At 47.3% G+C, this 12,095-nt stretch overlaps 2 protein-coding genes across 2 annotated transcripts; both read right to left on the bottom strand.

Annotated features, from left to right (window-relative positions):
* Nucleotides 1-1,799: 1,799 nt before the first annotated feature.
* DFJ58DRAFT_727257 (glycosyl transferase family group 2-domain-containing protein) lies at nucleotides 1,800-5,309 on the bottom strand (the record flags this gene model as incomplete). The annotated part of the gene is made up of 13 exons (XM_041385452.1): nucleotides 1,800-1,838; nucleotides 1,902-1,932; nucleotides 1,990-2,215; nucleotides 2,842-3,192; nucleotides 3,246-3,315; nucleotides 3,375-3,849; nucleotides 3,905-4,045; nucleotides 4,111-4,148; nucleotides 4,202-4,311; nucleotides 4,361-4,787; nucleotides 4,839-4,947; nucleotides 5,000-5,200; nucleotides 5,257-5,309. 13 exons carry the CDS (start codon nucleotides 5,307-5,309, stop codon nucleotides 1,800-1,802), a joined length of 2,271 nt encoding a protein of 756 aa, XP_041244459.1.
* Nucleotides 5,310-7,085: 1,776 nt separating this feature from the next.
* DFJ58DRAFT_879863 (glycosyl transferase family group 2-domain-containing protein) lies at nucleotides 7,086-10,644 on the bottom strand (the record flags this gene model as incomplete). The annotated part of the gene is made up of 16 exons (XM_041394515.1): nucleotides 7,086-7,186; nucleotides 7,239-7,269; nucleotides 7,319-7,862; nucleotides 7,913-7,927; nucleotides 7,984-8,118; nucleotides 8,164-8,272; nucleotides 8,331-8,572; nucleotides 8,625-8,694; nucleotides 8,743-9,214; nucleotides 9,271-9,411; nucleotides 9,462-9,499; nucleotides 9,553-9,662; nucleotides 9,718-10,108; nucleotides 10,163-10,268; nucleotides 10,336-10,535; nucleotides 10,591-10,644. 16 exons carry the CDS (start codon nucleotides 10,642-10,644, stop codon nucleotides 7,175-7,177), a joined length of 2,670 nt encoding a protein of 889 aa, XP_041244458.1. The 3' UTR covers nucleotides 7,086-7,174.
* Nucleotides 10,645-12,095: the final 1,451 nt, after the last annotated feature.

Raw genomic sequence — 12,095 nt, 5'->3', positions numbered from 1 at the left:
ATGACTCCTGCGTCCTGATTGTAGCTATAATGATTCGACAGTCATTTTCTTATCATGACATAACGACACAAATGTAATATAGTACTCACTCCTGCAAAACTAGGTCACGAGCGGTCCTCCGGGAGCGCTTCACCGAGATCAGATGATGACAGCCATGCACTGATTCACGGAGTAGGGTTGCCAGGATACAGGACGAATCATTAATCATTCGGCCCATGCAGTGGCTTAGTTATCACTGGGTTATGATGGTCGTATTTTTTGGGACTTGAGTCAAGAGTGTAGCCTCCCGTAGTCAGACCATATAGAAGGATATAGTCGTTCCTTCTGTGTGTGAATGGATTTGAATTACATAAGTAGGACGGTCTGAAGTCTTGAACGCTTGTTTAAAGTTGGCCTCAGGACGCTCTTGCACTTGAAGGCCACGTGTCAGTCATGGTAGGCAATGCCGGCCCAATGTCGGGCCGGACTTTACAGTACTCCTGCCCCATTGCCTCGCAGTTAGGATTGAGATACGAGGCGTTGAGTACTAACTTAGGCCAATTGGAATACACTCAAAAAGGAGCTCGAGGACAACAGGTATATATAGCAAACGAAGGTGCACGTCGATCTCCGTGGGTATTCTAGTTAAAATCAATAATAGTTGGAGCGACCTGAGGCCTCGACGTGGGTGAGTTAAATGACTGGACGCCAACAAGGCAGTTTGAAGATTAGTACGTACTCTGTATCATGCGCTATGTGATACTGATATCGATCACCAAAATACGACCAGTTACCGGTCAACCCGCAACCTCTGGATGACGCAGTACAAATCTCGACATTGAAATCACTCCTCACGTCCCTTCAAGTTAGTCGATATTGAATATTCAAAGGCGCCTCCATTGCCCATGAAGCAGGGTAGATTGTCCAGACTCCAGGACCAACCATATTGACCAAGTCAGCAACGACTGCGTATTGTGCCATCAGCCACAGCACCAATGCGAAAGCAGAAACACACTCACTGTCCAGGTGTGTTCATAGACAGGCTGCCAGCCCATCGGTAAGCAGTCCAATTGTTGCATGCTTTGTGACCGCTAGGCTATTGGCATTGCAAGGTGCAAGGGGTGAGCAACGGGGTTGAATCGTGGATGCAAAGCAAACTACTCATACTCACTGACATCAGTTTACAGCGCAAGTCACCGCAGCAATCACCGTCCGTTTTTCAGGTCTTGAATTGGGCACTGCATGCAGTGACAGACATACATGCTGGCAAAACAGTAATGACAAGAAAGGAGAAATTCATGGTTTATGCGAAGTGATAAAAGGTTTGCAAAAGGGACTCTGAATTACTCTGAGGTGGACGGGTTTGCTTTTATATCCTGAAAATATGATTGTGGGCAAAACTTGGAAGTTCTATTGGTTTGGCAGATTGGTCGCGCCTGGGTAGGATGATGTTGGAAGAACCTAGTGTGACCACCCGTGGACACAAGTTACAGGCAATGGGATGCACTCTGAAGATATAGTTCCCCGTCCGATTCTGCGGCTTCGCCTTTCTTGGTCGCGTAACAGAACCGCTCCCGAGCATCTCGAATCATGAAATGTGGTCCATTTATCCGCTGTACAGTGTTTATGTACAAGGTACCGGCGACAGGAATGGGATTAGATCTAGCTTCGTATTCTCTTGTAATAGACCTCCATATACGCCCAATATGAGGATAATTCCATTAGTCCATGTAGAAAGATGATAATGAGTGCATACGTATCCCAAAGTTAAAAAAAGATCACAACGCGTGCAAAACATTTGTGCAGTTCAAGATACTGATCTAGTACGAGAATATCATCAACCAGGGGTTAAGGACAATCTATATGAGTCAAATTCCCGTCAGTGAGGAAGCGAGGTTAAGACTTGAGCAAGCGTGACGTACAGGAAAGAGAATGTGGCTTCCGACAACGATGCTGCACGGTCAGGTAATCATAAGCTTCAGTTTGTTGCAGCGCAAACACGCAACTTACGCAAGCGGCAGGATAACTGCCCAGTCAGTCGATTCCACCTGCCACCCAACGGGCACCAGTGACGTGCTGAGTATGACCATCCCCGCCACGGTAATCGTGCATAATATCAGTGCAACGCGAAAGCGCTTTAGGATCTTCGGAACTTCAATGAAGAAATTTGATCGTTCGACCTCCTTCTTCGTAGCGCCCCACGTGATGTTGTAAGAAAATAAATGGGAGAGCAATGCTTGAGAAAGATGAATGCTTAACCCCCCAAAGAAGAAGAAACTATATCAGGTACGATGATGTACTTCTGAGTATTTGTTTGTCGACGTAGAGAGGTTTGGCACTCACAAGAAAGGTATCCAGGTCACGTTCTCGATTGCCGAAGCCAGAAGATTGCGGTGACCCAGACGGTACTCGAGAAGTGAAAATCCGAGATTGCCGACCCCGGGGAAGACGAACAGTACACGCCTAGCCAAACTTCAAAGCTGTGCTAAGAAGAACCCGTCGACTTCAATTTGAAAGCCCTAGCAAAAGGTAGTTGACCAAAGAGAGAATCGCCGCCGCTGCAATGCCGTCTTCCATATCATAGTGCTGTCAGTGTTCACCGAACGTAAAATAGAAGAAATCATCATACAGTACGAGAACATGTCTGCATAAATTTCAATGGGTGCATTTTATACGCGATGAGAAGCACTTACAAGCCATCATAGTAAGCTTATAGTGCACCGGAGCTCCAGACCACACAAAAATGCGGAGCTGCTTAGCAATCGGTCCCATCTTCCACCAATGGATGAGCGGATTGAATATAAGCTCATTGCATCCTACTTATCTTAGTTTGAGATCCTTTGGATAGCGAGAATGGCTTACCATATGAGTACTTCTGCCACCGATTCAACTCATCGTCGACAGTGAGGGACACGCCTTCCTTGAATCCACCCTTGGAGTACGACGCCCATCGGATACTGTAATGCTTCAGCTGCAACCGCAAAGCCATGTCAAAGTCTTCGGAGACATTCGACTCAGACCATATCTTCTTCTTTCCATCTGCAGGATCGATGAACGCCGCATCCTGGAGAGCCGACCACCGAAGAAAGGCGTTGTGTCCCACGAAGGGAGCCACTTCCCCGTTCGCGCACCCGATAGAAATGCACTTGTTAATCCGCCGTGTGAAGTGCGCAATTCCGTTCTCAAAGTAGTGGTGCGCGACTTGCATTACGTCTGGTGAAGAGCGTGTCAGGCATCTCGCAGTCGCTGTGATGAGTGAGACATACCCGATTCGTGCTGGATAATACCGACGTCGGGGCTTTCTGCAAGCTCTCGTGCGGCATCACGGAAACAATCCTGCAAAATAAATAGAAAATAAGCATCTGTCACTTTGTCAGACAGAGATGGTCTGTTACCTCGGGCACGATCGTGTCTGCATCGACAATCAAGATAATTTCCCCAATGCGTAAAGACTTCCCATTGTTTGCCCAGGGCCGCCACTTCCCACCACTCTCATTGTACACCTCCTCCGTGGCCAATTCCAACGCCATATCTTCAAGACACTCATATTTGCTGTCATCCAGTTCCCCCCTCTGCTCCGCGTCTTCGAGCACCTTCAAATGCTTCTCAAGCTTCAAGCTTAACGCGAGCCCGTAGTTCATGTTCGATGCCTTTTTGAACCGGCCAGCGCGCTTGAAGCCGCCTGGTGCGCTATCATGCTTCGGGCGCGCGACCCACCCGATGTTGTGATTCGCATAGAATGCAATGCGTTCTTCCTGCTCCTTGGTACTAATGAGCTGCAACCCGTCGTCATGCACGAAAATAGCAGACGTGCCACCCTGCCTGGCGTATGTCTGCATTGCCTTCTTGATCGAGAAGACCGACGGTGCACTGATGGAACACGTCAGCACATTCAATTCTACTGCCACCGAAAGAGGGATCTGACATTGTATGTTCTAGACTCTCCTTAAACACCGGAAGTTCGACGGTAATGTGGGGTAGCGCGGCATCGACTGCCTTGTTCGGTGATGGGGGAACTGCGGAGTAATATCTTGAATTCTCATGGTACTGGGCAACCGGACCAAGCCTAAGATGATTAATTTGTCAATACATGATTACATGGATCCACGCGTCAATGATGAAATGACATACACCAAGGACAAGTTGCCCACAAGCTGCAAACAGAAGAACTACAGCTAGTGATCAAATTAAGGATCCGGAGGAAATGTCATCAGTCTCTCACCAGTGATATGCAAAAGAGGAAGGGTGATGTGACGAGCAGGATGAAACGTGTATAATTGTCATCGAGAAGCCATTCGGCCAAAAGGACACTGAGTCCACTGCCAATAAAAACTTGGACAGATTAGACGATGCGGGAGCAGATAATAAATACGTGTCTTACATATCGACAATGCCGTCGCAAGGCCACAGTAAAATGGGGCGTAGAGACGAAGGGGCCGAGGCCCTTGACTTCCAGGAGAACCTTCCTTCTCTAAGTCATATTCGTCGGCATACATGCTTCTGTTCTCCGGTGATGCGCGCCAACTCCAGGCCCACCTCGATTTCTTGGGTGGTGCCTTCGAACGTGCATTGTTTCGCTCTTTCTCTGTGACAGGGATGGCCTCTGTGAGGACCCTGTCCTTTTCTACCAAATTAGCGGCAGAAGCGGTAACTGATACAGAGTTGGTAGATGGTGGGGTGGTAGATACAGGCGACGCCAAATGACGGAAACGCCAGACCAACTTAATGAGCTTCTCCTCTAAGTCGCGACACAAAGGTATGATAGTGTCAAAGCTATCTGACCATATAACGATGACGCGTTCATCGCGCTGTAGTACCATGTGTTAGTATTATACAAATCAAGAAAGGGGTCGACTAACAATGAAAGCTGCGCACTGTTCCTTTTCAGCCCGAGGTAGGAAGTTCATGGAATCGAACACCTGTATCTTCGTGTCGGAATCGATATAGATCGAAGCATCTGTATCAGTTCTGTGGATTTCATCATTATGGAAAAGTTTTGTATAGGACAAGAGATCTTTACATTGTACTGAATGCAGCGTGCACGGCGGCACTGCGGATTTTAACAGCAACGACTGGATTGAGCAGTCTGACTGCGGCCTCAAAGGGAGCTAGTAACAGCTGGTTGTACGGAAAAACGCGGTAGTGTCCTGCAGCCACTCGGAGACAGACACCTGTTGCGATGGTTTTCTTCCGTAGGCCGGAACCACGCCTCCCCTTGAGTCTGTTCAGATGCGGAATATCAATAACGGACCGCGTTTAGCACACAAGTTAAACCACCTGACCTGTTGGTAGACGTGATGAAGAAGAGCGTCGTACGGATCATAATCCATATCGTTTGGATTGTTGAATAACAGATGGCACCAGGGAACGTTGCATATAAGTGGGAGGGACTGAAGGGGTCGCTCACATTGACCCTCATTGACCCTACACTGCACTTATGAAATTTGATGTGGCAGAAGGGAAATTCTTACCGGTTATCAGGGCTGAGAGCACACACCACGTCGAATATGCATTCGCTTCTGCCGAACTGAGTCTACCCCTTGGCCAGGCCTTGTCGGTAACGGAAAGATTTGACGTGGGGCCGGGATCATTGACATAACAATCATGATTAGCCTGAAGGGAACGAACGTGGCTGTGGCAGTCAGACAGGGTTACTTACGATACCAGGAACGTAAGGATGAACAAAGAGCGAGATAAAGTGAAAACTTATCACGCAAGCTAAGCGAGAATGGACGTCAGTCAGGTATAGTGAGAATAAAACATACAGTCAGTTCCTGAGCCAATACTGGTCTAGACCTGATAACGTTCCTCGCGCATCAATCTTGGTTGATCAAGATTCAAGGGGTGTGTCTTGGCCTGCCTAACGGACATCGGCGTGTATCAAAACCCGACTTGGAGTGTAATGACTTTACAACAACTCTGCACCGACAGACAGTCGAGTTGTTAAGACGGCCACGATTCGGCAACCGTCGACCCGGACCGAAAGATTCAAGCATGCCACCTCACTAGTACACCCGACTTCCCAATCTCCAAATGTCGAAGTTTGAAATGGTACAGAACATCGGGAGATTGTAGGAGATTGTAGGAGATTGTTCTGACAGACAACGCCTCGAGGAGCGTCCAGTGACTGGTCTGGACTCTTGAGACTAGATGAACGGTGCCACGGTTGACCTTCAGTCTAGAGAAATGTATTGAAACTGGCAGCCATCGCGGTCTGTCTGTCCCAATCATCCATTGAAATTGCAGAGTCCATAGAAACTGTTAATGGAGACCTACTTACTCTGTTTTTGTGTTGAATGTTCCAACTTCAATGAGTGGCGGTGACTCGTCAGAAAAGTTTCCTCTTTGAGAAATCGGGAATTTTCATTTTCACCGCGCAATTATTTGTTTAATTTTGTCCCCTCACACTCCAGGTTCGAACGTACGGTACCGTGCTCCTTGGAAGTTGGAGGCAGATCAGTGGAAGAGTTTGATGAGATCATAATCAATCATGATACATACCCATGTAGCTTATAGGCAGACCATAGATAGTCGTTTCTCTATACGATCATATGTCCAGTTGGCCGCGGGTCTCGATCGATCATCGATGCCATGTGAATCAGCGTCAAGTACTACTACATGCGAATCTTGACTCGGAATCAAAGCAACCTTTACAAGGCAAAAAAATATAAAAGGAAATCGTGCCTCGCGCCTAATTCTGATTTGCAGGCGGGCCCGGGGATACTTATCGGGCGACGGTCCAGCTGTCATAAACGCTGCACGAGTTCGTGGCTGGGCCCTTGGACGCCCACACTAATATCACTCATGATCGAAGATCGCCCGATTAGTAAGATATTTCCAACATGAGCAAGTCGTGTTCCAAACAAGTCGTCCATGAATACATGTTCGCAAGTCAAAAACTGTCAAAACGTGCTTGCCAGCCAGAGTCTAGAGCAGTATACAAGAAAACACGTATAAAATAGTATATATTTAGGTACACCTTGTACTGTGTGAGAGGCTATGTACGACTGATTATTATCAGCGAATAAATGATTGGATGTTGCAATTACATCGATATCTTCGTATGATAACTCTACAATGGACTTGTGAATGATCAAGAAAAGTAGCAGATTGATAATAGTCCATTCGGGTCTCAATAAAAACGGCTATCAGCGGCATTCTCACCGCTCAATACGAGAAAATCATCAACCACGGATTAAGAAACGATCTGCAATCGAAGTCAGTTACCAGGAAACGGCGTCTTAATGACGAGTACGCACAGGGAAAAGAATGTGACTTCCAGCAACGAGCCTATATGAAATTTGAGTATGTGGAGGGACGGTCTGGACAAACCACTTACGCAAGAGGGAGGATGACTGCCCAGTATGAACCCGGAATTTGCCAATCCACTCCGACAATACTGGAAAGACTGAAGATAATGATCATACCAAACGTGGCGAAAGACAGTAGAAGGGCAAGCCAGAATCGCTTGATAATTCGGGGGACTTCGATGAAGAAATTCGAACGTTCGACTTCCTTTTTCGTTGCTCCCCAGGTGATGTTGTATGAGAACATATGGGCCAAAACAGCGGTGGTGAGGTGGACACTAAGACCACCAAAAAAGAAAAAAGCTACGAGTAACGGTGTGAGCCTAGGCCCGACATAAGCGACGGAGACGTACAAGAAAGGGATCCATGTGCAGGTCTCAACAAGCGAGGCCCACATGCTACGGTGCCCAAGTCTGTATTCAAGAAGAATATAGCCAACATTGCCCGATCCAGGAAACACGGCCAGAATCGCGAGAAACACTTCAAAGCTGTGAAGATAGTAGCCGTCCGTTTCAAATGCCAGTCCAAGAAGGATATAGTTGAGGACCGACAAAACTGCCGAGGCTGCGATACCGTCTGTCAAATCCGTGAGCATGGCACGAGTACAACAAAAGTTCTTGTCTCACAATAGGAAAACATATCTTTCGAAAACAAAAGTCAGCATAATTGGCCATGACTTCTCATGAGTCTTACTCACATGCCATCATACTGATTTTGTAATGGACCGGTGCATTGGACCATACGAAGACACGCAGCTGTTTGTTGATAGGACCTTTCCTCCACCATTGAACAAGGGGGTTGAAAATCAACTCGCTACAGCCTTTACCAAATCCTAGCCATCAGCACAAATATTGTTGGCATAACCGTTCATCCATACCGTATGAGTATTTTTGCCACCGATTCAGTTCATCATCGACCGTCAACGATACACCTTCCTTGAAGTCGCCCTCGGAGTATGTCGCCCACCGTATGACGTACTTCTTTAGCTGCAGACATGGGAACATCAGTCAGATAAACGTCAGGTCCAACAATACAAGAACGTACCTGAAGTCTCAAAGCCATGTCGAAATCCTCGGACACATTTGATTCTGACCAAATCTTCGTTTCCCCGTCAGCCGGGTCTACAAACGCGGCGTCTTGGAGTGCCGACCAACGAAGGAAAGCATTGTGTCCCACGAAAGGAGCTATTTCGCCGTTCGCACAACCAAGGGATATACACTTGTTGATCCGCCGAGTGAAGTGGGCAATACCGTTCTCAAAGTAGTGGTGGGCGACTTGCATGACATCTTGTGTGCGAAATTGAGTTATGCTAAGACAGGAACATGAATGTTGACTAACCTGATTCATGCTGAATGATCGCAACCTCGGGGCTCTCCGCAAGTTCACGAGCAGCATCACGGAGACAATCCTAGAACAACGTCAGTTTCGTGATTAAAGGAGGCGACATGTCGCTCACCTCGGGCACAATGGTATCGGAATCGACAAGCAAAATGATCTCTCCCATTCTAATAGATTTACCGTTGCAAGCCCACGGTTTCCATTTCTCTCCACTTTCCATGAAGATTTCGTCACAGGCCATATTCAAAGCGCGATCCTCCAGAGGTTGACCGTCGTCTTCTAGCTCCCCTCGTTCTTCTGCTTCAAGGAGTACTTTCAGATGTTTCTCGAGTTTCAAGCTAAGCGCGAGCCCGTAGTTCATATTCGACGCCTTTTTAAACCGGCCGGCACGTTTGAATCCATCTGGAGAGGATTCATGGGGAGGGCGTGCGACCCAGCCTATATTGTGATCAGCGTAGAAAGCAATGCGTTCCTCGCGTTCCTCCTCCGAAATGAGCTGTAGACCGTCATCATGCACGAATATCGAAGATGTTCCACCCTGGCGTGCATATGTTTGCATGGCCTTCTTGAGTGAGTACACGGATGGCCCGCTAAGAAAGATAGAAATTCCGTGAATACAGGCAAAAGAAATCGACTGCGACCTTACATTGTTTGCTCAAGACTCTCTTTGTAGACAGGAAGCTCGATGGTAACATGAGGGAGAGCCGAATCGACATCCTTATCTTCCTCGGGTTTGATAGCGGAATAGTAACGAGAGTTTTCATAATACTGGGAGACGGGACCGATACTACGAAAATGAATGAACACAGGTCAAGACGAGCGTAAATGAATGCTTACATCATGCCGACATTGCCGATAATTTGGAGGGAGAAAAACTGAGATCACATGTCAGTTTCAATCAAGAAACGTCTTGGGGCCTACGACATACCAGAGAAACGCAGAATGAAAGCGGGGCTGTAATGAGCAGACAGAACCGAATCCATTGGCCATCAAGCATGGACTCCTGCAAGAGCATGCTGGCACCAGTACCGATGAAGACTATCAAAAGAGGTAAGTCCAAGTTTGGTAATATGTAAAGTCGATAGTTGTTTACAAATTGATAAACCGCAGCCTAACCCATTGTAGATTGGCGCAATGAGCTTGGTTCGCCGGATTTTCTTCGCACCCTTCTCGGCGTCACCTTGGTGCTCTTGACGTGTAGTGCTCCAGCTGAAAATCTTCCAAAATGGTGACGACGGGTTAGGCTTTGGCTTCCGATTTGTGAGTTCTTTCTCAGTAACAGGTATTTCTTCCGGAGAGTCTTCCTTTGTTGCTGGCAAGTTGTCATGCGACGGTAGAGTAGATGGTATGATCTCAGAGGGAGTTGCGGTGACATTGGTACGTTGTCTCCAGACAAGCTTGATCAGCTTTTCCTCAAAGTCGCGACATAGGGGTATGATGTTGTCCAAGTTGTCGGACCAGAGAATGAGGACAGCCTCGTCTCGCTAAGGGTTTTATCAGAAAATTATGATGACGCAGTGAGACGCGGAACTTGCCACAAAAGCACCGCATTGTTCCTTCTCAGCTCGTGGCACCATGGCCATGGAAGGTACTATCTGAATGCGTGTGTTATGATCGACGTAGATGGCAGATGCATCTTCGGGGCTAGAATTACGGAATACGGACCGTTAGATAGTCACCGGATAACCGACAGCGAGGAGACACAACATACACAATTGCTAATGCAGCATGAACTGCAGCACTCCTCACCTTGACCGCAACGACAGGATTTAAGATGCGCACTGCTGCCTCAAAAGGCGCAAGGTAGTTGTTCTCGTAGGGAAAGACACGGAAGTGACCAGGTTCGACACGGAGACAGACCCCAGCAGAAAGATTCTCCTCGGTTGGCTTGAACCAAGCGTCACCCTGAGTCTGTTGGCACAAAGAACTTATGAGCAGAAGACGATATCAAAATATTTACACGTACTTGCTTAAATATGTGGTGGAGGAGTGCATCATACGCGTCATAGTCCATAGCCATAGTAGTTGAAGCCCGACGTAAGAGCTAGGAGAAGAAATAACAAGTAGCGTCGGGATAGAGACCGTTCGTAGCTCAGAGGAGGGATATGGGAAGAATTTGAACTTGAGATTCATTCAAGATTTGTAGAGGGATATAAGAGCGCTGAAAGGTTGACACCGGATTTGGAACTTCCACATGAAGCAGTGTAAATTGAACGATAGCTCGAATGATCAAAAGATGATAACAGCATATGCCAAAGCTCTGAATGTAGCATCATAATATCATATACCGTAATAATGGGAACGATCGTGCCTCATCGGGCTGGTATCTTCTTTGGATATGCCTGTAGACTTAATCGCAAGGGCAAAAAACTCGAATTAGTGAACGGTCTTGAGAAGGATCCGATATCACCAACGGAGGCCACTCAGGACAAACTGTAGCACGGGTACCTGGAAAAATTATTTTTGGTCAACGAATAGCTCGTGACTTCAAGGATGTGGGAGTTATACACGGGTGACCTGCCAGTGGAAAAGCCCACCCCTTGAAGACGTACGGTCTAGCCTTTGAGCGTTAGACTCACTGCCTTCATATCCCTGACAAATTCCGAGTTCCCTACAGGGCCTCTGAGAATGTAACCTATGTCGTTAGTCACAGTGAGACTTTGCTCCGAGTCTGCGTTGGTGGTTCACAATTAGATTACATAAGTCAATTTTAGCTCCGCGACCAGTAATAAGAGGCCTCGACACGGAAACGAATTTTAAACTCAATTGGCGAGACGTGTGACAGCGGCCTGCGACTGTTTGTAGGGAAAAAAAAGATAAATTGACGTGGACGTGATGCTTGATGAGCTCCTTCAAGCCGAAGATTGGAAGCACTAGTGACCGTTATCCTCCGTACCTCGTCATGCATGGATATTACGTATCAGATCACTCGGGCACCGAGGTACTAAACAGTACTTCCGAGTCAAAGCTTGCAATGATCTGCCAGGGTGATCTTGGCAAATCGGTGTAAGCTCAGTGACGCTCAGAGAGGCGCCGATTGGTTCAAAGGATTCCGTTGCATCGTGCGTCCCAGTCTGATGACGGTCCAGTTTCAACTCTCAGATTAGCTCGTCATAATTTTAGGACATCCTCGTACCCTACTGAACAGGAATCAATAAAGACTCGATGTGATATTTTCCAACTTACGAAATCTCCTGGCCCTGGATGGGCCTGTCGCCTGTCCGTGCATCGCAGGGATGATGACGATCATGATCCTATCATCCGGAACTTGAACGTGTTCCACTCAAAATGCCCTGATGGTTTCTCCAACTTGGTGTTATCGCTCACTTTTGACTGCAGCCGAAGACGAAGCTCATCAGGAACTCATTGGATCAATAGATCATCCTTGCACTTCCTGTGCGATAAGCAAGGTTTGGCACTTGCTCATCATACCTTGCTTCCTTGATTTGCTGGCGGCAAAGTCGAATATCA

The sequence above is a fragment of the Suillus subalutaceus genome, assembly GCF_016647625.1.
Source record: "Suillus subalutaceus strain FC151 chromosome Unknown DFJ58scaffold_45, whole genome shotgun sequence".
Classification (NCBI taxonomy): Eukaryota; Fungi; Basidiomycota; class Agaricomycetes; order Boletales; family Suillaceae; genus Suillus; species Suillus subalutaceus.
Note: the sequence above shows the minus strand (reverse complement) of the source record. Positions and strands in the feature narration are given on the sequence as shown.